The following is a 25,253-nucleotide window of genomic DNA, read 5'->3' as shown; positions in this document are numbered from 1 at the left end:
CCACAAAATATTTCATTTTATTTTAAAAGATGTTGTTGTTGTTGTGGTCTTCAGTCCTGAGACTGGTTTGATGCAGCTCTCCATGCTACTCTATCCTGTGCAAGCTGCTTCATCTCCCAGTACGTACTGCAGCCTACATCCTTCTGAATCTGCTTAGTGTATTCATCTCTATGTCTCCCTCTACGATTTTTACCCTCCACGCTGCCCTCCAATACTAAATTGGTGATTCCTAGATGCCTCAGAACATGTCCTACCAACCGATCCCTTTTCTAGTCAAGTTGTGCCACAAACTTCTCTTCTCCTCAATCTTATTCAATACTTCCTCATTAGTTATGTGATCTACCCATCTAATCTTCAGCATTCTTCTGTAGCACGACATTTCGAAAGCTTCTATTCTCTTCTTGTCCAAACTATTTATCGTCTATGTTACACTTCCAGACATGGGTACACTCCATTCAAATATTTTCAGAAACGGCTTCCTGACACTTAAATCTATACTCGATGTTAACAAATTTCTCTTCTTCAGAAACGCTTTCCTTGCCATTGCCAGTCTACATGTTGTATCCTCTCTACTTCGACCATCATGATTCATTTTGATCCCCAAATAGCAAAAGTCCTTTACTACTTTAAGCGTCTCATTTCCTAACCTAATTCCCTCAGCATCACCCGATTTAATTCGACTACATTCCATTATCCTCGTTTTGCTTTTGTTGATGTTCATCTTATACCCTCCTTTCAAGACACTGTCCATTCCATTCAACTGCTCTTCCAAGTCTTTTGCTGTCTCTGACAGAATTACAATGTCATCGGCGAATCTCAAAGCTTTTATTTCTTCTCCATGGATTTTAATACCGACTCCGAATTTTTCTTTTGTTTCCTTTACTGCCTGCTCGATATACAGATTGAATAACATCGGGGAGAGGCTACAACCCTGTCTCACTCCCTTCGCAACCACTGCTTCCCTTTCGTGCCCCTCGACTCTAAACTGCCATCTAGTTTTTGTACAAATTGTAAATAGCTTTTCGCTCCCTGTATTTTACCCCTGCCACCTTCAGAATTTGAAAGAGAGTATTCCAGTCAAAATTGTCAAAAGCTTTCTCTAAGTCTACAAATGCTAGAAACGTAGGTTTGCCTTTCCTTAACCTTTCTTTTAAGATAAGTCGTAAGGTCAGTATTGCCTCACGTCTTCCAGTATTTCTACGGAATCCAAACTGATCTTCCCCGAGGTCGGCTTCTACTAGTTTTTCCATTCGTCTGTAAAGAATTCGTGTTAGTATTTTGCAGCTGTGGCTTATTAAACTGATTGTTCGGTAATTTTCACATCTGTCAACACCTGCTTTCTTTGGGATTGGAATTATTATATTCTTCTTGAAGTCTGAGGGTATTTCGCCTGTTTCATACATCTTGCTCACCAGATGGTAGAGTTTTCTCAGGACTGGCTCTCCCAAGGTCGTCGGTAGTTCCAATGGAATGTTGTCTACTCCGGGGGCCTTGTTTCGACTCAGGTCTTTCAGTGCTCTGTCAAACTCTTCACGCAGTATCGTATCTCCCATTTCATCTTCATCTACATCCTCTTCCATTTCCATAATATTGTCCTCAAGTACATCGCCCTTGTATAGACCCTCTATATACTCCTTCCACCTTTCTGCTTTCCCTTCTTTGCTTAGAACTGGGTTATTTGACATTTGCTTCTTAGACGATTGGTTTGTTCTTTCTGTGTGCATCACTACGTACATGTTGCTGAAGTTGAGATTCCATAGATCGCTTAGTCTGTTTCTGCCCTCTCGACGTAGAACAATCTCTCCATCAGCAGTGAAAGCGTCGTCCATAGTAACCCAGGATCTTAGTTTAGATAACAATTTTGATGTAACAGAAGGTAGCATGAACACAGACAGTCGTGAACTCTTCAGAAGTACTATTTGGCAATTTTCTGTTGGCGCACACACGCCATGGTTATGGGGGGACAACTATCGTTCACGTCTGTTGTGACATATACCTGTCCTCTGGGTGGTGCTAGGAACTGTTACTTCGGAGCAAATGTCTAAAGCCAAGAAGCAGAGGCAACCAGATAATCTCAAATATCTCCTGGTTAAAATAAATTCGTCACATGACGTGGCCTCACATGGTTTTTTTGAGGACCCTCCAGCTATTAACTTTGGATCTGTTATCAAGATATTTCAAATTTATGTCGTGTGCATATATAAATCAAACTACCAAGTCTTACACGCGATTTTATCACAATATAACATCGGCGTTGTCACTGTCCAGGAAACTAATGCTGAAAATGAAGATCAAATGAATCGGAGAGGAAAAAATCCTATGCCAAACTGCCTATTTGCTTCTGTCTCGGGTTGTTCGGCCGACGTTCGTCTGATGACTTTACTGACGTTTTGCCAGCACCAATGGCTCGCATTGTCAAATAAATGGAGGGTGAAGCTTTGACAATGCCAGCCACTCGTGCTGGCGAAACGTCAGTAAAATCATCAGCCGAACGTCGGCCGAAGGACCCGAGACAGAAGCAAATAGGCAGTTTGTCAACAACTGGCCACGAAAGCCTTAACAATTATGTAAAAATTCCTAACTTTGACATACTAGGGGTAACGTACCATCGTGATTTTGGAGTGCCACCTTACTTACGTTCGCCAATCATGAATGCACATCTGTGCTCTGTATCTGATCCTCGAAGTTACAGTTAAAATTGGAGAACTAACGGTATACAAAACTCCAGTTATCTTTGCTCTTCACAGGTCGTGCCGGTACCACAACAACCCGCCATATATCTTGGAGATATTAACACCACATTTACTGGAAGTATAATGAAAACCGCGAAGTCGTTGTAAATTGGACAGAAGACAATAACTTACACTTCTTGTTTGATGCAAAGGATGAAGGAACTTTTGTGTCGGCAGTATGGAGGCAGGAGTATAATTCTGATCTATGCCATGTAACAACTAATGAGAAGGAACTAGCTATTCAGAGTTCCCGCTTTGTATAACAACACTACTCACACAGCCAACACCATCCAGCGTTGACTGAAATTGGGACAAGTATCCCACTCATATCATTCTCCCCACGATTTAGATGGAACTTAAGAAAGGAAGAGGGGTGTATTTGCTGGATAAATATCTTGATTGATTTCTGACAACAGCAAATAACAATGAGATGCATCCAGACGTACTGCGTGGATAGGACTGTTGAGTCACTCAATTTTCATATGCCAAATAGAAAAGCATGGCAGTTGGTAAACAAAAGTAAGCGACAATACTCACATATCAACTAATAGGAATGCGTCACATTTACTGTCTACATTCAGAGCGCCCAGAGGTAAAGTTCATACAAGATACATCAGACTCAAATTTACAGTGCCAAAAAGGAACACATAGCAATCTTAGTTCTCAAGAACTTTCTCCAACCTGATATTTCTCTTGCTCTTTAAAATTTAAAACCTGGAAAGGCACCGGGAAATGATAGAATCCTTTCTGAATTTCTTTTGCATTGTGGGAACTGCGTAAAAAGATTGCTGTTGGAATCCTTATCTAACATTATGATATTTGGTTCAATCCCACTAAAAAGAATCAATCAAAAATCGTAACAATACTCAGACTTGGTAAGTCATTAGACCAGCAAAAGAACTATCGCACTATTCTCGAGAGAATTCTATGCTATCGTATTAGTCCAGTGACCTTTCAGAACCTTCCTGTTGAGCAAGCTGGATTCCGAACAGGATGGAGTTGGGCTGATCAAGTTTCGTCATTACAACATTAATTGAAGAACGATACCAAATGAAGAAGAAAACATCAGTTGCTGTCGTTGGTCTAAGTGCAGCATATGATACCGTTTGCAGGTGTGGGCTGCTTTCTAAATTATTACAACTTATTCCATGTCGACGAACAACATATCTAATTGACAACATGTTAGCTGGAAGGACATTTACTTTAATTACAGGAAGAAAAATATTGATGAATGGTTTACCATAGGTCCCCATCCTCACATACTGGTGTCAAATATTAAAGCAACCAAAAGGAAATTTTGCAAGGTTGCGTTTATTTTGCCACAAAACAGTATAAACAGGTGATAATAAAGTAGAAACACTGTAATGAATACAGAACTCAAACAACTGCAAATGCATAACGGTATAAAAAAATGTTCTCTGTTTTTTTCCAACTTACGCGATTGCTCACACATTCCCATAACTGGTTAATATCATCAGGATGGGGTGTGTCCCCTCTGGCAGCAATACAGGCCTGACAACGACAGGACATGCTGTAAATGATGGCATCAGTCTTATGTTGAGGCAGTAACGCCCATTCTTCCTGCACAGCTGGTCGCTGTCTTGGAGAGTGGTTGGTGGAAGCTTATGTGATGCAAGCCATCTCCCTAGTGCATCCCATACATGCTCTATGGGATTCAAATCGGGAGAGCGAGCGGGCCGTGCCATGTGTACAATATCAACCACCTGTACAGTATGACGTCTAGGCCCACAGCACCTCGCAACATTCGCAAATGTGGCCGCAAGATCTTGTCACGATACCTGACAGCAGTTAAACCTTGCAGATTCACCTGTACGATTTCATGAAGAGGGGTTACAGTGGTAAACATAATCCCTGCCCGCACCCTTAGGGAGCCTCCTTGATGCCGGTCTTTTTTCACAGTGTTTGGGTCCCGAAATCGCGTTCCACGTTTCCTCCAAATGCAAATCTATCGTGTATTAATCTGCAGTCTAAATCGGGACTCATATGTGAGAACAACATTGGCCCACCGCTCGACTGTCCTGGAGGCATGTTGATGACTCCACCCGAGGCGTTCCCTTCTGTAATGAAATGTCGTGTGGCGAGAGACTCCCGGTGGGTAGACCTGATCGCCTGATGCAAGTCTTTTGAGGTGACGCCACTTCGGAGACTTGCGCGTCAACGAGGATGAAAGTATGATGAAGACGACACAGACACCCAGTCCCTGAGCGGAGAAAATCTTCAACCCAGCCGGGAATCGACTGTCTTGCGTCCATTCTCTCTATGGTCCTCCACCACAGAGAGTCTGGTAGACATCTTCTCTGTGGCATACTGCACCGTCTGTGACTGTGTACACAGCGATTGTGCATGTAGTGGTACCTGGCAAACATTACCTCGTTTCATAGGTGCTCTGACGTCATTGTTGGCGTGGTTATCCGTTGACCGGAATGCCATCTTCCGTGTAGAACACGATCATATGGACATCTCGTAGACAGTATGATTATATCGTGGACTAGACACAAGACGGGAAAACAGCGGTTTGTTGCTTTAATTTTGGACAACAGTGCGTACATATTGCCCAATCGTTCGCATAGCTATATTTTCTGAACTGTGCTGGAGGAGTATCAGATATATATCTGTACAGGGCTATTACAAATGATTGAAGCGATTTCATAAATTCACTGTAGCTCCATTCATTGACATATGGTCACACTACAGATACGTAGAAAAACTCATGAAGTTTTGTTCGGCTGAAGCCGCACTTCGGGTTTCTGCCGCCAGAGCGCTCGAGAGCGCAGTGAGACAAAATGGCGACAGGAGCCGAGAAAGCGTATGTCGTGCTTGAAATGCACTCACATCAGTCAGTCGTAACAGTGCAACGACACTTCAGGACGAAGTTCAACAAAGATCCACCAACTGCTAACTCCATTCGGCGATGGTATGCGCAGTTTAAAGCTTGTCGATGCCTCTGTAAGGGGAAATCAACGGGTCGGCCTGCAGTGAGCGAAGAAACGGTTGAACGCGTGCGGGCAAGTTTCACGCATAGTGATGTGAAAGATTCAGTGTTTAAACTTCCTCTACCAAGAAACGTGCCAGAACTGCGAGCTCGCATCAACAATGCTTTCGAACTCATTGATGGGGACATGCTGCGCCGAGTGTGGGAGGAACTTGATTATCGGCTTGATGTCTGCCGAATCACTAAAGGGGCACATATCGAACATTTGTGAATGCCTAAAAAAACTTCTTGAGTTTTTGTATGTGTGTGCAAAGCATTGTGAAAATATCTCAAATAATAAAGTTATTGTAGAGCTGTGAAACCGCTTCAGTCATTTGTAATAACCCTGTATATATTCCTCCAGCACAGCCCAGAAAGTATGCATACGATTGGGCAATAGCAATCCAACAAAAAACCTTCGGAGCAGTTCTCATCTGTCCAATAAATGGCACACACAGCCATTGTTCAAAATGGTTCAAATGTCTCTGAGCACTATGGGACTTAACATCTGAGGTTATCAGTCTCCTAGAACTTAGAACTACTTAAACCTAACTAACCTAAGGACATCACACACATCCATGGCCAAAGCAGGATTCGAATCTGCGACCGTAGCGGTGGTGCGGTTCCAGACTGAAGCGCCTAAAACCGCTCGGCCACATCGGTCGGCAGTCGTTGTTGTTTGTTTTAACGAAGACATACTTTGTCATAATATACATCCAAAATATCATGGAATCAAGTTAGACAGGACACACTCTTTGAAGCGGTACCTAACGCAAAAAGCTATTAAGCTCAAAAGTAGAAATAACACTCTCCATAAGCTCTGTATCACTAACAGGTGATCGTCAACAGACACTCTTCGAGTATTGGCGCTTGGATTGGTATTTTTAACAGCAGAGTACTGTGCGGGCGTGGCTCAATATCCCGCATATCGAAAAGCTAGAGGTAATACTTGACGGATCTACGCACATTGTTAGTGGTAGTAATGAGTAGTATCTGCAGTTATAAGTGGTGAGTAAGGGAACTGTGTCTGGTCATGCAGTACTATCCATCTACCCAAGCTTAGTACTGAATGACCTGACACAGTTGCCTTACGAACCACTTATAACTGCAGATACTACTCATAATCCCATCCGAGTCGTGTTGTAAATGACCCCTCTTACTCACATGCTCCATTTTCTTTTGTTTTAGTTACTATAGTTTCTCTTATGGTGATTTAAAAAAATTACTTTGTAAAATCACAGCTGCTTCATATACCTGCTCAATCTCACTAGTATATGCTATTTGTTTGTAATTGAGGACCTATTAAAGACGAGATTATTTTGTTCAGTCACGCTTTCGGAACATTTCACCAAAGTTTATTGTTCGATTTCTTTCCTTCTACGAGGGTTCATTAAAAAGTAATGCCTCCACCTTCGTTAATTGGGTATGGATGAGAGTATGGCCGGCCGGGTGGCCGAGCGGTTCTAGGCGCTTCAGTCTGGAACCGCGCGAGCGCTCTGGTTCGAATCTTGCCTCGGGCATGGATGTGTGTGGTGTCCTTAGGTTAGTTATATTTAAGTAGTTCTAAGTTCTAGGGGACTGGTGATCTCAGATGTTAAGTCCCATAGTGCTCAGAGCCATTTGAACAATTTTTTATGAGAATATTTTAATAAAGCAAACGCAGAAATAATCCTTAGAATGTGATCTTTAATTACCAATATTCACTTTTCCACATAATCACCAGCCAATTGGATACATTTCTGCCAACGATGAACAAGTTTTCTGAAACCGTCACGCAAGACGTCGGCACTTTGTTTCGGCAACTACAGTCTCGCAGTTCTCTCAACGTCTTCATCAGAAGCATAATGATGTCCCCGCAGATCGTCTTTCATTATTGGGAACAGATGGAACTCAGGCGGTGCTAAATCTGGACTGTATAGAGGATGCCGTACGGTGGTGAGATTCAGTCCCTGAAGTTCTGCTGTGGTGGCACGTGAAGTGTGTGGTTTGGCATTGTCATGTTGCAGGAAAAAAATTCTCTTTTCCTTTCGGACCCTTGTTAGTCGTTTCAGAGTTCGCAGCGTTGTGATATAACGCTCTGAATTTATTTTGTTCCACGATCAAGGAAATCAACATGGATAACACCGTCTGCGTCCCATAACACTGTGGCCATGATTTTTCCAGCTGAGGGCTGAGTCTTGAATTTCTCTTTCTGGGGCCAGTCTTTGTGTTGGTATTTCATAGACTGACGCTTCGTCTCCGGGTCGTAATGGTGTACCCACGTTTCGTCTCCTGTCACAATTGAGTGGAGAAAGGCGTCACCTTCATTCTCGTAACGCGAGAGGACTTCCTGGCAAATTTGAAGTCTGTGCGCTTTCATTTCAGGAGTCAGTATGCGGGGTACCCATCGTGCACAGATCTTCCGATAGCCAAGAAAACCAATAATGTGACCCACACGTTCTTGTGAAATGCCGATTGTGCTTGCAGTTTCTCTCCTTAAACTTACTCTCTTTAAACTTACTCGCCCAACGACGCACAGTACTTACATCAACAAAATCACCATAAACTGCTTTCATTCTCTGACGAATCTCCTTTGGGGTGACACCGTCTGCTGTCAAGGATTCAATGAATGCATGTTGCTTAAATCGCACTGACCGATCGTCAGCGCAGGGTTCCATACTTTACACTGTAACAACACAACCGTTCAATGCTAAGGCTTCCCGCCAACTGGAGCTGTAGAGAAGAGGCTACGGAACAAGGCAGTACCTGCCGCATGCCAATGCTGCCAACTGTTGAAGAGTTACGAAGATGGAGGCATTACTTTACAGTCAACCGTCGTATTAACAATTGTTGTAGTTTGTATATAAATCAGAAGTTAATGTGTCACATATTTTATCGTAGTTAAATAATCTTACATTGCATTTACACTGAAGTAATTCCTCCCATTCCACTGTACCACTTATTTATGTCTGTACCTGATGATGGCATAACAGCCGAAACACGGTTTGTGAAATAAGTAACAAATATTGTAGAATATTACACCATTTTTGTGTGTGTTTTCATTCAAAATGCAGAAGCATGTCCTCCATTATCCAACTCAAACCGCAGTTAACCACGTTTTATTGCACTAGAACGTGTTTTTTTTTTTAGATATAATTTACTTCCTGTCTTCAACCTTTATGTACCGTTGGATTCCGATATTTTTTATAAGGAAGCGATCTACTGAGGGAATACGAAACCACGAAGTAGGGTAAAAAGTAATAATACGCAATTTTATTATGTATTAATTTAAAGTATGTGAAAACACCTGATTGTAGTGAAATATGTAACTGGAAATGGAAATGAGCGTTTGGCGTCATTGGCCGGGAGGCCCCTTACGGGGCAGTTCCGGCCGCCTTAGTGCTGGTCTTATTACATTCGACCTGCGCGCCAGACGGGGATGAAATGATAATATAGGCAACATAACACCCAGTCCCTGAACGGAGAAAATCCCCGACCCAGCCGGGAATTGAACCCGGGGCCCTTAGGACGGCAATCCGTCACGCTAACCATTCAGCTATCGGGGTGGACAATACGTAAGTGTATAACGAAAAAATGAAAAATGTTTTCACTTGCATAGGCATGAAGAAAAAATACTCAATTACATAAAAATTCTGGCACTATATATGACAGTGCCAGAGTAGATGGAGGAATTGATGGAGTTGAAGGGGAATACAGTCACTGAGTGTAAAACTTTGCAGTAGTTTCAGACCAGGTGAAATTTGCTTGCAATTCACAAAAATTCACGCATGAATTTGTCGTTACTGTTATTAGGATAGTAAGCAGCCAGCCTTGTCTTCTGAGAAAACTCCAGAAGGAAGCTAAGCATTTTGAGCACGATTCAGTTTGCGTATTTGTGGTATCGCCTTCCCTTTGCTGTTGATAATGTCAGAAAGAGAAATATTTGTAATCTGTGTGCACCATCGTCTATTTGTTCACACGCATGAATGACGTGTTCAGTTGGTTTACTTTTGTTTACGATTAGGTGTTCTCGCAAGTTATGATATCACCGTTTAAGCATGGAATTTTTATTTATACATTGAATACACACACTATCTGATCAAAAGTATTCGAAGACCCCTATGTAATGCGGACTTGACTACTAGATTTCACGAGAGGCCTACCCATCGTATAAAAGTCGGTGAGGGGTATGTCAACCGAATAGCAAATACATCACGGGCACTTGAGCACTTCTAAAACTGCCCAAGTGGACTGTTGGTGATTTTATTGTGAAGGGAAGCGCGAATGAACAACCACAGCTAAATCAAGGAGAAAATGTTCAAATGTGTGTGAAATCTTATGGGACTTACCTGCTAAGGTCATCAGTCCCTAAGCTTATCCTAAGGACAAACACACACACCCATGCCCGAGGGAGGACTCGAACCACCGCTGGGACCAGCCGTCTAAATCAAGACCAGGCAGGCCTCATGAACTGACGCATAGGAACTGTCGAGCATTGTGGAGGGTAGTTGTAAAAATCGCATGAAATCAGCGGAAGGAATCAGTCGTCAGTTCCAAAGCAGTGCCAGCAGTCCAGCTATCACAATGACTTAAAAAACGGGGTATAATGGTCGAGCAACCACACATTCCTGTTGTCAATGATAAGCGACGAGTTTCAGGTCGTGTAGGGGGCTACGCAACTGGACATTGGAAGACTGGAAACGAGTGATTTCGAATAATGAATACTCTGTATCCTGTGGCAATCCGATGGAAGCGTTTGGGTTGGGCATATACCTGGAGAACGGTACCTGCTATCGTGCTTAGTGCCAACAGTGAACTACGAAGGAGGTCGTCTTACAGTATGGGGATATTTTTCGTGTTTAGGTTGTGCTCTTGTTATTGCGCTTAATAAAATACTAAATGCGGAAGGATACGAACACATTTTACAGAATTATGTACCGCGTACAGCAAAGGAACAGTTCGGAGATGATCGCTACTTGTATCAGCATGAAAATGGACATTGTCACAAAGCAGTATCTGTGACGCAATATTTTGTGGACAATAACATTCCTGACATGGACTACTCTGCCCAGAGTCCTGACCTGACCACACTGGAACACTGTTGGGATGATTTAGACCGTCGACTTCGATCCAGACCACAGCGTCCAACATCTCTACCTTCTCTGGATCTGCTCTTGAGGAAGAATGGGCTGTTACTCCTCCACAGACACTCAGGGGTCTCATTGAAAGTATCCCCGGCAGAACTCAAAACTTGATAAAGGGCACAGGTGGACACACCCAATGTTAATGTTCACTGATACGTATCCGTATACTTTTGATTAGATAGTGTAGTTTTCCCAAATTTACTACTTCTTAAAATTAATGTTCCTGGGGTTTACAGTACTTTTTGATCTTTCCGAAGGTATGTAACATCAAATTTGTGGGATGAACATCACGAGGGTAACGCTGTTGCCAGCAACTATCTGTCAGACGACGAGATTTCCCTCTCGGATATGAACTCCGGTGCCGAGGTGAGTATTTGCTGAACGCTCGAAGTCTACAACTCAGTGTAGCGCATTGTGTTCATCCAATACAAATACAGTATTACCCCGAGCAATTGTGCGTTGTTACTATAGTGCGATCACACTTTTACCTTTGTAGGCAACAACTTGTATAACTTGAATATGAATGTTACTACCGAGTCTGACGAAGTATCTGTAATTATGATCAGCTGCACGCGTGGTTTTTTTGTGTGTGTGTGTGTGTGTGTGTGTGTGTGTGTGTGTGTGTGTGATCTACTTCGGTTGAACTGGAAGTCAGATTGTTCCTCATAGACTCAGATGCCGTATTGAAAATTGTCGCAACGGAACAAGGTGACCCTAGCAAATTAGTCCTGGATGCTGCTTCTCACACTATGTAATGATGCGGATAATCCAATTAATTAAATGAAAGATCACTCCAAATTAATTCCAATTTATTATAATGTATTTCTCACATACATTAACATGAATTAATGACAGAATGTTATTGAGATCGATAAAGCACATAGAACACGGACACCCTGTTTACAAACATTCAACTGGACCAAGCTAACATTTGAATAACTTGGAAAAGTCCTTATGGGAGCGGTGAATGGAATGAACATTACCTCACAAGTCGTCTGTGAAGAGACAAGACCGTTATGGGTGCACAGTGATTGCTCCGATTTCACCAGAAGGGCGTATGACTACCTCATCTAAACAACATATCTGTCTAGGTCAGAAATGAGCTCTCAATTACTTAAGAAAGAACATAGACATTGCGGAACCTAATCTATCCAAACAACATGTCTACAAGCAGTTAATAACTTACATTCCCCCGCTCGCCTATGCTGTAAGTTGTCACCATACTCTGCATACTGGTAAGCCGGAAGCTGCAAGTGGTTTGTTTGGCTGCCCAAGCAACAAATCAGCCACTAGATGTTGTAACGATCCTCAGAAAAGTCTGTCTTCCTACCTAGTTGAAGTTCTAGGCTCGACTGTGTTCCAGAAGGAACTGTACCAGACCGTGTCCTAAACCTGTATGTGTCCTCGACAGAGGTTTAAACTCCAATCTCCTGAACAGAACTCCTTTCTGTCTGCAAAATCCGCGTAATAGCGCAATTCTCCTTCGCCAGAGGACAAGCTCAGCTAAGTGTTGGCCAATGGTATTATTCTTACCAAATTAATTAACTCGCCACATGGTAAAAGGTTTATAACGTTAGCCAATATGCTCTCTTTCCACCTACACCGCTTTTAAACAATTTAGTGCAAGTCTCCCACTCATCTCTTAAGTCTTTACAACCGGATGTTTCAGCTGCCGAGAATTCTTCCGGGTTGTATGGCCGTGGTCCATGGAACTGTTCTATCCCAGACGTTTCGTCCAAAGCTACGTTGGACACCTTCGGAGGTGCTCTTGGTCGAAGAGCGTCCTAAATACCGTGGAAAGTGGGCGTGGTCTGGATTTCACGTGATAGCAGAGATAAACCATGTCAAAGATAAATTATAACTATCGATCATAATACGTCAAAGATAAAAACTTCTCATCGATTCTGTAGCACCACTGTCCATATGTCGCTGAGTTTCATGGCTTCTTCTTTTCTGTTAAAATTATCCCCATGTTTATATATTTCGATGGCTTCTCTATATAGCCGTGGATAATAGTTCGTCATAGTACATAAAACTTCAGTTTCCGAAAATTTCACCACTTTCTACGGTATTTAGGCCGCTCTTCGACGTCCGACTCGTCAGTCGACAAGATTCAGCACAACCAGGAGCACGTCTGAAGATGTCCAACGTAACTTTGGACGAAACGTCAGGGATAGTAGAGTTCCATGGACCACGGCCATACGACCCAGAAGAATTCTCGGCAGCCAATACGTTGCACTCCTGCAAATATGATTCTCAGAAGTGGTGACTGCCTTCTACTCTTCGTTACTTTTTTGAGATTACCCAATGAAATCTGTTACCGCTATTTTCTGGACATGGGGCTGTTCGCCCTGCGTGGAGTGGCGCCGAGATGTCGTCACACCACCTCTACAAAGAGGAAGAATTTGTAAATGAAACACAGGTGCGCCCGTTCCCTTGAGCCAATAGGGATCGGTTACTATGACTGTGCCGCCAGTAGAGATGGGAAAAACCGACGGGTTAAAACCGATACTGGTATTTTATTTCTGTATAACCAGTATTTTTCGGTATTTGTTTAGCCTCGGTTACAACAACTGGGTTTTATTTTTAATAATAACCAGTAGAAAATCGAAATATCAGTTAGCCATAGCAGCAATTCGAAAATTTTTGGTTTTAAGATGAACCTCTTTTTAAAAAACGAGTAATTTTTAATCGTAAGATTTCCATTGGTTTGAAATATTGCGTTATAATAGAAAATAGGAACAGTAATCAGTGCTATTTTAATAACAATGACAACAGAAACGAGCAACAGACATATGACATAAGAATTGGTACGGCGTTGTTGAGACAATAATGTACCTCTTAGCACGTGGAGTGACCTATTAGCCAGTGCGGGTGTCCATGCAGTGTACAGGACTTGCCCCATCTGACCTATTGTTAGTTTCTCACTATCGTCGTCGGACATTATTTTTGTTACACAAGGACACCATCCTTAGTCTGGAAGTATTTTACGTAGCGCGTTATCGGTGAAGTATAATACTCCAACTGCTTTGAAAGATTAAAAACTGGAGGAGCCACAACAAATACGCGACATCAACTTAACAATTAATTCACAGTTTACAATAAAAACAGCAAGTAGCTGATCTGGCGCCTGTGTCTAGTAATATGCCTTTATCTGCTTCTAATCCTTGAAAACGGACCAATTAACACGAAAGATACAGTTCTTCAATCTCAATTTTCACCCTTCAGCACTGTCTATTGGTAACTGCCAAATAGTGGTATGGTCTTTGATTACAGCATTATTTTGAGCTGAGTTTCAAATATTTAGAAAGAATAGGAGAATACCGGCAATTTTTTGTAATACTCTTCCACTTACCACTTTTCGAGAAAATCTGCAAACTGTGGAAGGACTATGTTTTCTTTAGAATCAGATTTTTCACTCTGCAGCGGAGTGTGCGCTGATATGAAACTTCCTGGCAGATTAAAACTGTGTGCCGGACCGAGACTCGAACTCGGGACCTTTGCCTTTCGCGGGCAAGTGCTCTACCAACTGAGCTACCCAAGCACGACTCACGCCCCGTCCTCCCAGCTGCCAGGAAGTTTCATATCAGCGCACACTCCGCTGCAGAGTGAAAATCTCATTCTGGAAACATCCCCCAGGCTGTGGCTAAGCCATATCTCCGCAATATCCTTTCTTTCAGGAGTGCTAGTTCTGCAGGGTTCGCAGGAGAGCTTCTGTAAAGTTTGAAAGGTAGGAGGCGAGGTACTGGCAGAAGTAAAGCTAGGAGGACGGGGCGTGAGTCGTGCTTGGGTAGCTCAGTTGGTACGCCGGCACGGTAGCTCAGCGTGTTCGGTCAGAGGGTTAGCTGCCCTCTGTAATAAAAAAAACTGAGTCCTTGGATCAACAACGAAATTAAATGGATGTCTTACGACGTCCGCGCCGAGCAGATCCAACGAACCAAAAAAAAAAAAAAAAAAAAAAAGAGATTTAAAGAAAAAGTTGGTAGAGCACTTGCCCGCGAAAGGCAAAGGTCCCGACTTCGAGTCTCGGTCCGGCACACAGTTTTAATCTGCCAGGAAGTTTCATATGTTTTCTTTAGTTTACCTTAGCTGACAAACCCAGAATTGCCCGGGTGTTTATTTTTTACCAATTTTCTTTTAGAAACTGAAAGAAACTACAAACTCCTCCCGAACAGGCCATAAGTCCCAACGGTACCGACCGGCCGCCGTGACATCCTCAGCCCAAAGGCATCACTTGATGCGTATATGAGGGGGCACGTGGTCAGCACACCGCTCTCCCAGCCGTACGTCAGTTTCTGAGACCGGAGCCGCTACTTCTCCATCAAGTAGCTCCTCAGTTTGCCTCACAAGGGCTGAGCGCACCCCGCTTGCCAACAGCGCTCGGCAGACCGGATGGTCACCCACCCAACTGTTAGCCTAGTCCGACAGCACTAACTTCGGTGATCTGACGGGAACCAGTGTTACCACTGCGGCAAGGCCGCTGGCGTGTTTGTAGTGAAGTATCGAGAAAAATTCGTTTCCGTGTATTCGTGAGGACACCTTAGAAATTACGCAACAGTCGTACAAAGAAATATGTATGTTGCACTAATGTATATGTACAGTATCCAAATTGACAAACGTGATCCCGGACAGTTTCTGTACGCTGAGCGCAGCTGCTTCGCGCATCTGCGGTTTTGTAAACGTCTCTATGGCAACGCCTCTTCGTAGCGTAGCTCTATGGATGGCTACTGTTTTCGCCTACAGTCGTTTGCGCTTCGCAGTTGGAAGCTGTCAAAAGCGCTGCCAGGTGTCAGGGATTTCTTTAATTTTATTCGACGGTGCAAGTCTCTTAGTTCATGTATGGTGCAGCAAAGTTTTCTCGCGTCTCAGTGTTTATGACGTCATACCTCCTGAACTATAAATGGTACCATGATACAATTTTGTAGGTGAATGTAGCGGCATATGTGGATATTGTCTGCGAAGTTTAATACGAATACTGTTAAAAGCACAGAAGTGATACAATTAAATGTAAAGCACGATGAGACAATTTTTCACGCATCTCAATGTTTATGACATCATAGCTCCTGAACTGTTTTAGATAGGTGGTTCTTAGCCCCACAGCGACTGTTGCCTGACGATAAAGGATACGTGTACCAAGTTTGGTTCAAATCGCTCCAGTAGTCTTGGAGGAGGTTTGGAACATACATACACAAACAAACACATATCCATTTTGATGATATGTATGGATTTAATTTAATATGTTGGTTCTATCTACCTTGAAATTGTGGGAGTAAAATTTTTTCAGTCTTTGTTCGAGTTATGATTTATTACAAGAAATGACAGGAACAAAAATCCGAAAATCAGTAATTTCAGAAACCGGTTGTTTATGGGTTTTTTAATAGTCAGGTTAAACAGGAGATGAAAAAATACCATATAACTGAAAACCGGTTGTTTCAGCGATAACCGCCATCCCTAGCTCCCTGTCCACTATCTTCCAGGAAGCAGGCAGTCAGAGAAAATACTTTCTTTAGAACTCTGCTTTGACCAGATGGCTCGGCTTGTAAAATGGCAATATTCTGCTCAGTTTCTTTAGGTAAAACTCTGACCCAACACTGAGCAGTGCACGTGGAAGAACGTGTGGGCGCCGTCGGTCGAGCGCCCTGCTTATTGATCAATGGGTGACACGTGGCTACTTTAGGTGACCGAATGGGACACGCCCTCTCGTGCTTTCTCTACTGAGACCAGGACCACGAACCCCTGGGGGCACTAAGGATGTTCAAGTCACTGCCCTACACCTCCTCTTTCTTCTCGGCTCATTGTGATCAGCATGAAATATGCAACTACAGAAATATGCACCATGCAAAGTACCAACTATTACCCATAAACAGCATTATATACACTGAGGTGACAAAAGTCATGGGATAGTTCCTAATGTTGTGTAGGACCTCCTCTTGTCTGTCATAATGCAGCAGCTCGACGTCACATGGACTCAACAACTCTTTGGAAGTCCCCTGCAGAAATATTGACACATGCTGCCTCTATAGTCGTCCATAATTGCAAAAGTGTTGCCGGTGTAGGATTTTGTATACTAACTGACCTTTCGATTATGTCCCATACATGTTCCATGGGCCACATACATGTCGGATGATCTGAGTGACCAAATCAGTCGCTTGAACTGTCCAGAATGTTCTTCAAACCAGTTGCCAACAACTGTGTCCATTGTCATCCACGAAAATTCCACCATTGTTTGGGAACATGAAGCTCACGAATGGCTGCAAATGGTCTCCAAGTAGCCGAACATAACCATTTTCAATCAATGATCGATTCAGTTGGACTGAGGGCCAAATCCATTCCATGTAAACACAACCCACATCATTATGGAGCCATCATCAGATTGCACAGTGGCTCGTTCACAACTTGAGTCCATGGCTTCGTGGGGTTTGCGCCACAATCGAATTCTACCATCAGCTCTTACCAACTAAAATCGGGACTCATCTAACCAAGGTACGGTTTTTCAGTCGTCTAGGGTTACGAGCTCAGAACAGGCGCTGCGGGCGATGTCGTGCTGTTTGCAAAGGCGTTGACGTCGGTCGTCTGCTGCAGTTGCCCATTATCCCCAAACTTCGCCGCACTGTCCTAACAGATATGTTCGTTGATTTCTGTGGTTATTTCATGTGGTGTTGCTTGTTTGTTAGCACTGACAACTATATGCAGGTGCCAAGCTCTCAGTCGTTAAGAGAAAGCCGTCGGCCACTGCGTTCTCCGTGGTGAGAGGTAATCCCTAAAATTTTGTATTCTTTGCATACTGCGGATCTCGGAATATTTAATTCCCTAACAATTTCCAAATTGGAGTGACCACGTGTTTAGCTCCAACTACCATTCCGCGTTCAAAGTCTGTTAATTCCCGTCGTGCAGCCATAATCACGTCGGAAACCTTTTCATGTGAATCACCTGAGTGCAAATGACTGCTCCACCAATGCATTGCCCTACTATAACTTGTGTACGCGGCAGTACTGCCATATGTATACGTACATATCGCTATCCCATGACTTCCGTCACCTCAGGACTATGACTCAGATTGAAATGAATTGAATTAAACGTAATGAAATATGAAGTATGCCAGTCTAGCAATGGATTGACGTATTTAATTTAGACAATGAAACAATTGGTACACCTGAATGAAACCGAATGAATCTATTTTCTGTAGGCAGTGAGTATGATGAGGTATAACAAGTAGCATAAATGATAAATGTTTCCTCCATTTTAACGTATAATCCTCCATTGTGTGGGAGTTATTTCCATCAAGCCTAAATTTCCACTCATACTCCAGTACTTTCGCTGTATGTTATTGAAAAAAATGTTCGCTACCTGAAATTATTTCGTTCAAGTTTTCGTAACAATTAGTAGCAATGAAAACAGCGGAAGCACTAACTTAAATCATGGAAAGAAGTACGTATGAATTGTCAGGTTCGGATTCATCTGGGTATCTAGTATAATATACGAATATATTCAGAATGTGGCATGTGACACTACCCTAAAATGACTAGGACCCTTTTCCTTCAGTTTATTGAAAGGATTAATCAATCTCAATCCACAATGAGATGTATCTCCGTGTTAATTTATGCTGGTACAAAGTCGAGCTCCCATACAGTAGTTTCTCAAAATCACACCGCTCGTAGATATACTGCTCTTGTGATCGTTCATTTATCCAGCGTTGTAGATCCAGACAGGTTAAATTGAGGATCAAAAAGCAATCAAAATATTGTATAACGTTTGTGGATAATCATTCCGTGCACATTAATAATATATTGCTGCTTTTCGATATGGAAGTCGTCAGTGTTCCTACCAGATTTAAAAATTCACAACTGTAATAACTCACTAAAAATACTCTGTCAAAATGTCTTCAAAAGCTCAGGATGTTACTTTCGTTATGCAGCCTTGAGAACTCATTCTCATGGCATCAACCAAGCCTTACGCCAGGATTACGAAATTATTTGTACATTTTCTAGTACAGCTGAAAGTCAATTTTTCGTTCAATTCAGTGGGTCACAACAGAATTCGGGGACTCTCACAGACTACCGGTATGATTCGCATGCAAATCGTGTTTATCGGCACGCACGCGACAGCATACGCTATTTAATATATTCCAAAACGTAAGTTCAGAAAGGTGAAATTCCGATCTCTGCCGCATTCGGGCAGTCAAAGAATTCATTGGCAACAAATGAAAATTTGTAGCAAGGTCGGGATCCGAATCCGCTACGCTTGCTTATTAGACAGATGCGTTAATCATATGTAACATCTTGGCTCGGCAGCTAGACGCAATTGCACGGACTAACCGAGCACGCTTCCCTCGGGCACTCCATTTCCAATTTGCCGCACACCAATAAAGTAGCGTCCCTTAGTCCATTTCCCTCTGTTTGCTCGCCGCATCAAACGAAGTTCCGCACGAGGTCTGGCGAAGAGTGCTCTGCACTGAATGATCATATTATCCCCCTTTTTTTCTTTTATTGAGTTTCGATTCCCCCCCAAGGGAGCGGGATGGCAGCAGCTTAGTATGCCGCTCTTCAGCCTACAGAATTTGTTTTAAAAAATGAAGATAATAAATAATAAAAGCGAGCGATGAAATCGGTGACTTAAATGGTAAAATGGCGGAAAATTGTGGAACTTAAAAAATAAAAAAAAGGGTTGGTGATGCTAATAAAATACACAGGTAGCAGACAGGTAAAATAAAAGACAGACAATTAAAAAACATGGTGATAAACTTGTTTCTGTTCGCAAGAGATATAAAAATCACACCCAGCGACAGCATGATTTCTGTTCGCAACACTTTGGAAAGATGCACAACACTGAACACTCACTTGAACACTGCACTAAAAAGTTGTCACAAATATGACACACCACAGCCAAGGGCAGACAGGGGGAACCTGGAGAGATGATGGGAAAGAAAAGGGGGGAAGGAGAGGAAAAACGAAGGCGGGAGGAGGGGGGGGAAGGAGCTGACGGAGGACGTGGATTCATAAGAGGGGGGGGGGGCTGGGCAGACACAAGAGGGAGTGAAGAAAGGCAGAGGAGAGGAATGCAAAAGGACTTGGGGGGGGGGAGAAGGGAGGCAGAGAGGAGGTAGGTGGGGAAAAAACAGAATGGAAGGGGGGAAGAGGGAGCCCAGGGAAAGGACAGAGGAAAGGAGGGGGAGATGAGGATCAGAGTTGATAGGAGGGATAAATGGAGGGAGAGAGGGCATCATCCGGGAGGGGGAGTTGACTGAAGCTACCTTGGGAAAGGAGATGAAGGGTGTAGAGATAATGCAGTACACAGCATACAGACCTGAGAACTACTTGTAAATCACCGAAATAATGTACTACACTGTTGTACAGACACACAAACAAGTCGTAAATTCTCAAAAAATAATGCATATAAAAGGCTCTGCAAATACGCTCATAACGCTTAAACAGCCGAAAATAATGCACTGCACAAACACTCATTGCATGTAAAAAACGCTTTTGAACTATCGTTAACCGCAACTATCAGAAGCTCCAGTGCACGCACATGCAGATGACATCACCAGCCACTGCCAGATGCAAGCCAGTGCCATCACTCTCGCGCAGCTGCCGCCTACAGCAAGCAGGTCAAAGTTGTGCCTATTTTTGAGTATACAGTTAGAGTTCTTCAAGTGTTATACTGATGTCACATGTCTATGTAAAGGAGAGCCAGGTCACCCTCTGGGCCACGCAAAAGTGTTTACAATTGCTGGCATGAAACCTCTCTACCTATGGATACTCATGTAACAGGTTCGTTATAGAAATCTGTTCCAATGCTTCCCAGAATAGCACGGGCTGCATTGTTCCTAACAATCCTAACGGGACATGGGAGCTACACCTAGCCTATCACATGTTTACCAGCCAAGCAAGGCTGATGCATCACTGCGAAATGCTCACATTGTTACACACCATTACAAGCACATCTGAAAGGTTCCCAGTGTTATAATGATGTCACGTGGCTGTGTTAATGACAGCCAAGTAGACCTCTCGGAAACAGTAAAGTGCCACAAAAATAGTTAATGCTCGCTTTTCTAGTGTCTTTCATGATGTCTCAGCTTATCTGCATGGAAATTCTTGCCTCAACAGGAGCTGTTTACGAAAATAGCTCAGAATAACATGTAATGCATTCTTCCTGATGGTCCTAATGAGGCACCCCATCCATCATGTGTTACCCTTCCTGGAAATCGTTAAGTCCTGCTTTCAACAAACATATCCAAAACACAACTGTTCTCACCGCTATGTAGAGGCTCCTATGTCCCAGCACAAAGGATGTCTTGTGAATGAATGGAGCATTATGATTGGCTGTTACTGAATTTACACACCAAACTGCTGATGCCACTGGTGTGTCAGCACTGTCCGCCTTTTTTTCTGCAGTAGAGACTTTCTGTGGCAAAAAAACAATTTTGTACAGATAGCCATGTTGCACTGTTAATTAAGCCCTGCGAAGTGACCTACACATCGTCAAATACCTCCAACATATTCACTGTGTAGCTGTGCAGCGCCGACGGAGGAAACTACCACTGTAAATGCGGCCCATGACCGCAGCTGCATGAGAGTGTGTCAGTCAGAGAAAGAGGCCAGCTGGCCATGGATGACTTCACATCCCAGGAGAATGCTGTCAATACTCCCAGCACAAACTCTCATGATATTGAATCTTCTCAAATTTCTGCAGAGTATACATGCGACAGATGCGGTCCCAAAGGCAACTCAATGCAAACTGGGTATTAATTCACTATTAACCGGCCCAGGGGGAGCCATCCAAGACAGATGCACATACACAGACATACACAAAGCAGAGCAGATGCTCTGCAAATGTAGAATATGTGGGGTGGAGGCGACTGGATACAATACAGTACAGTGCTATACTGTGCCTCCAGATCAGAGCATTTGCGCTAGGTGTTGGCAGCTGTACTAAAGGATGACACAGAGTGGATGGAATGTTTGGTTGAGATGGAGTTGTAACAAGGTACGATTTAATGGTAGACTGATGATGCATTAGAGAGAGAGAGAGAGAGAGAGGAGAGAGGAGAGAGGAGAGAGGAGAGTGAGAGGGGGGAGAGGGTGAGAGAGGGGGGGAGAGAGAGAGAGAGGGAGGAGGGGGGAGAGGGAGGAGGGGGGAGAGAGAGGGGGGGAGAGAGAGGGGGGAGAGAGAGGGGGGAGAGAGGGGGAGAGAGAGAGGGGGGAGAGAGGGGGGAGAGAGGTTACCGCAGGTCATTTGACATTTTTCCCTGATGTTCTGTCAGGATGCATCAGTTGTGTGATATAACCTGCATTTGACTCGTATACAACTGCATGTTCTGTGTCGGTCTTAGAGCTGTGTCTACTTGTGCTCGTTAACAGTAAACCTCTTGGTCATCAGAGGAGTTCCATCTCATGTGTGATGAAATGTGACACATTCCTCTAAATGAACGAAGATTTATGTGATGTACTGCATTCCCCTGTCGTATCTTGGGTGTAAAATCGATACTTCAGTTTCATAACTAAGTTAGCAATAGATGTTTGTGAGATACTGCGGTCAGTGTATACATCTGCTTGACAGATGTGCTGTTTACAGAGTGAGTGGCGGCATCACTTGTAATTTCACATGTCGGACGCTGCAGCTATGCCTTTATCTGTTTCCTTGTAAGAGGTATCCTCCATTACTAACGATCATTTTATATAGGACTGATGTGGACATTGTATAATTTCTGAACCGTGTTCGGATGTGAACAGTGGACGCTATACATATCTGGTAAGCTATATTGTGCATGTATCACACAGAGCCACTGGTTGAAGTAAGGCTTTTTTTCGATTTTCAGTTTGTTACCATAGCTTATCGTAGAGAAACCTGCAAGAAGGGTGTATGTCATGCGGTGGAAATATATTTCTTACATTGGGATATTAACAGCACTGCATTCCACACAGCTTTTAGGTCAGAAATTCAAGCGATCTAACATTATAGCCTGTTTAAAGAACAGAACCAGAAGCCTTAGGAGTGTGAGTGTTGATGTTCTCTCTTACCAATACCCTCCTGGTACTGATCCCAGACACTAGACCAATACTTTAAAATTGATAGGGTAGTTGATTTACGTAAAATGCTTCGAACTCCATCTGTCTGGAGCTCCATCATGCATAAAAGCCACCTGTTTCTTGTTCTTCTTAACTGTCTGCTATTACATCACAACACTTTCCGATCTGTTACTATACATCGATAAGGAGTGATAACCTCCTCGACATGGACGCATCTGGAGAAATCTTGTGCACTAGGATGGGCGAGGACTCGGCAAGCTCCATTCATGCATGAGACGTGGAATGTAGCGATCTACTTCTGGCCAGCTGCAGATTAAATTGGTAACAGTGCTGCAGGGTGGATTGGTCAAAGACAGTGCGAGGGGGCTTTTCAGTCTCTAGTTTTATCCTAAGACTGGGAGAATGCTCTGTGGCTCCCATCCGTATAAAGGTAGATCGTAAATTAAGCACTATGCTCAAGGTGCTAGAAGTATGTAGAGCGCTGTCTGGTATAGTTTGATGATGTATATGTTCGAGAATTAATAATGAATGGACGTACTGCACAGTCATCTATTTAAATTCGCAATGATACTCGCTAAGTAGAGAAGGGATGGTTTAGATATGATACTGAAATTGGGAAACATGCTGTTGCATCATTGGTCAGTGTTGAAATTACTGTAAAATTGATAAAATTGTTCACAGTATCATCTGTGATGCTTATTATTTCAGTACATCGACGGTGTCTTCTCTGTCCCATCTGTCCACTGATACGCTGTTGGTTATCGCATAATGATTGACTGACATCGCTTGTTTGAGTTGGAGAAAGAGATTTGGTGGAGGGACAAAACGTTCCGGGGATGGCTAGCACCAAAACTATGATCGCGTACATGACTGCAATATGAGGTATCAGTCGAAACTGAATGCAGAGCCATCACTGTGACAGATGAGTTCAAATGTAGAGGTCGTCAATTACCTTTATACAGCAGTTTGGAATCTCTCTATAACCCCGCCAAATTCTTCCAGTTTCCTTGTGTTCCAACTGTCTTTTATTTAAAATCATCCAGTGTGTGTGGTGTGTTATGGTAGCAGAAGTAATAACATGACTTATACCATGAATCGTCTAGTTTTCTGTGAGAAGCAATGGAACAGAACGTGTTAATGTCAGTTTAGAACCTGACACAGACGTCGTAGTCGTGGCGGAAAAAACAAAATGTATGGCAGTGTACAAAGCGTGTTGCAGCAGGAAAAAAAGTTTCAAACAATGACACATCGTCACAGGGAGGGTTTATTCTACTTATAGTATAGTTTCTGGGATATGGTCATCCTCCTATAGTACAATAGATGCCCCTTTACACTGGTACTTGCAATGGATCAATAGCTGTATATTTAATAGGATCGTCACATGTGCTCAATGCTGGCATGCAGACGGTATTATTTTCGATATATGGGAGAAGAGAGACGCAGTAAAAAAATCTTATTGACTTCTCTAGTGGATGAAGTTAGTGCAGCTTTTATAGTTTGTAATTTTTCTCTGTTGCACGGTACAGAATAATGATGATAGCATGTTGGGTGATAGACGTGAATAGGCGCTGAGGGACACGGATCTGTTTCGGACTGCAGTATCTGTATGTAGTTTCAGGACGCACCACAATGCAGTAGAAAAATTCCTCGTCCTTCCCCTAGTTCCCGTACTTTTATACTACTTCGTGTTGTAGGAGCAGGCTTAGTTTGACGCTGACCTTATACATCGTGCACAGGTGGTGGAGCTATGACAATATGTACCCATTTCCATCTGTAACGCCGGAAATGCATATCCTCCTATTTTCATCTATTGTACTATAATTTTTTTCCTTGTTTTGTTACCTCAAGATATGACATTTCTGTCTCTTTATATATTGTAATTGTTTTACTGTTTGTATATATATAATATATATATTTATGCATTTATGTCGATGTATAATTGGTTGTTTTGTAAATATTATTTGTATTTTTACGCTGGGTCTTGCCTAGGGAAAACTATGCTATCGAACGAATACGTCGATAGGTCGTGTGGAGAACCAGAGTGTTTAGGATCTTTGGTAGTGTTAACTCTGTCGCGTGGAGCGCGGGCAGAGGGGGAGTCTGGCTGGGGTGGTGCAGTGGAGCAGGTGTGTTGTGTGAAGCTCCCGCTAGTTGCCGCGCTTTCGGAGTTTGGCAGCATGTAATTGCGCTCGACTTGCGATGATAGTTTCTGACATAGTGTCGCGGACGGGAAGCATTAGCTGGCGCACATCAAGAGCCCGTTTCGTCTTGTGACCGTGTCGAGAAGAAGGCGCGCCAACATCCAGCTTCTGCAACAGCGACGGCCGACAATGAGTGACTGTCGCCACCTGCTCGATCGACGGCTTCAAACCTTCAATCA

General features: G+C 43.1%; 1 protein-coding gene across 1 annotated transcript in view; it reads left to right on the top strand.

Annotated features, from left to right (window-relative positions):
- The window catches only part of LOC126184409 (uncharacterized), a 159,617-nt gene that overhangs the window by 66,739 nt on the left and 67,625 nt on the right, over positions 1 to 25,253 (top strand). The window contains exon 4 of the mRNA XM_049926794.1: positions 11,105 to 11,213. Within this exon, the coding sequence (XP_049782751.1) occupies positions 11,105 to 11,213 (109 nt within the window). The remainder of the gene's footprint in view (positions 1 to 11,104; positions 11,214 to 25,253) is intronic.

This window comes from Schistocerca cancellata, chromosome 4 (assembly GCF_023864275.1).
Source record: "Schistocerca cancellata isolate TAMUIC-IGC-003103 chromosome 4, iqSchCanc2.1, whole genome shotgun sequence".
NCBI classification, from domain to species: domain Eukaryota; kingdom Metazoa; phylum Arthropoda; class Insecta; order Orthoptera; family Acrididae; genus Schistocerca; species Schistocerca cancellata.
Note: the sequence above shows the minus strand (reverse complement) of the source record. Positions and strands in the feature narration are given on the sequence as shown.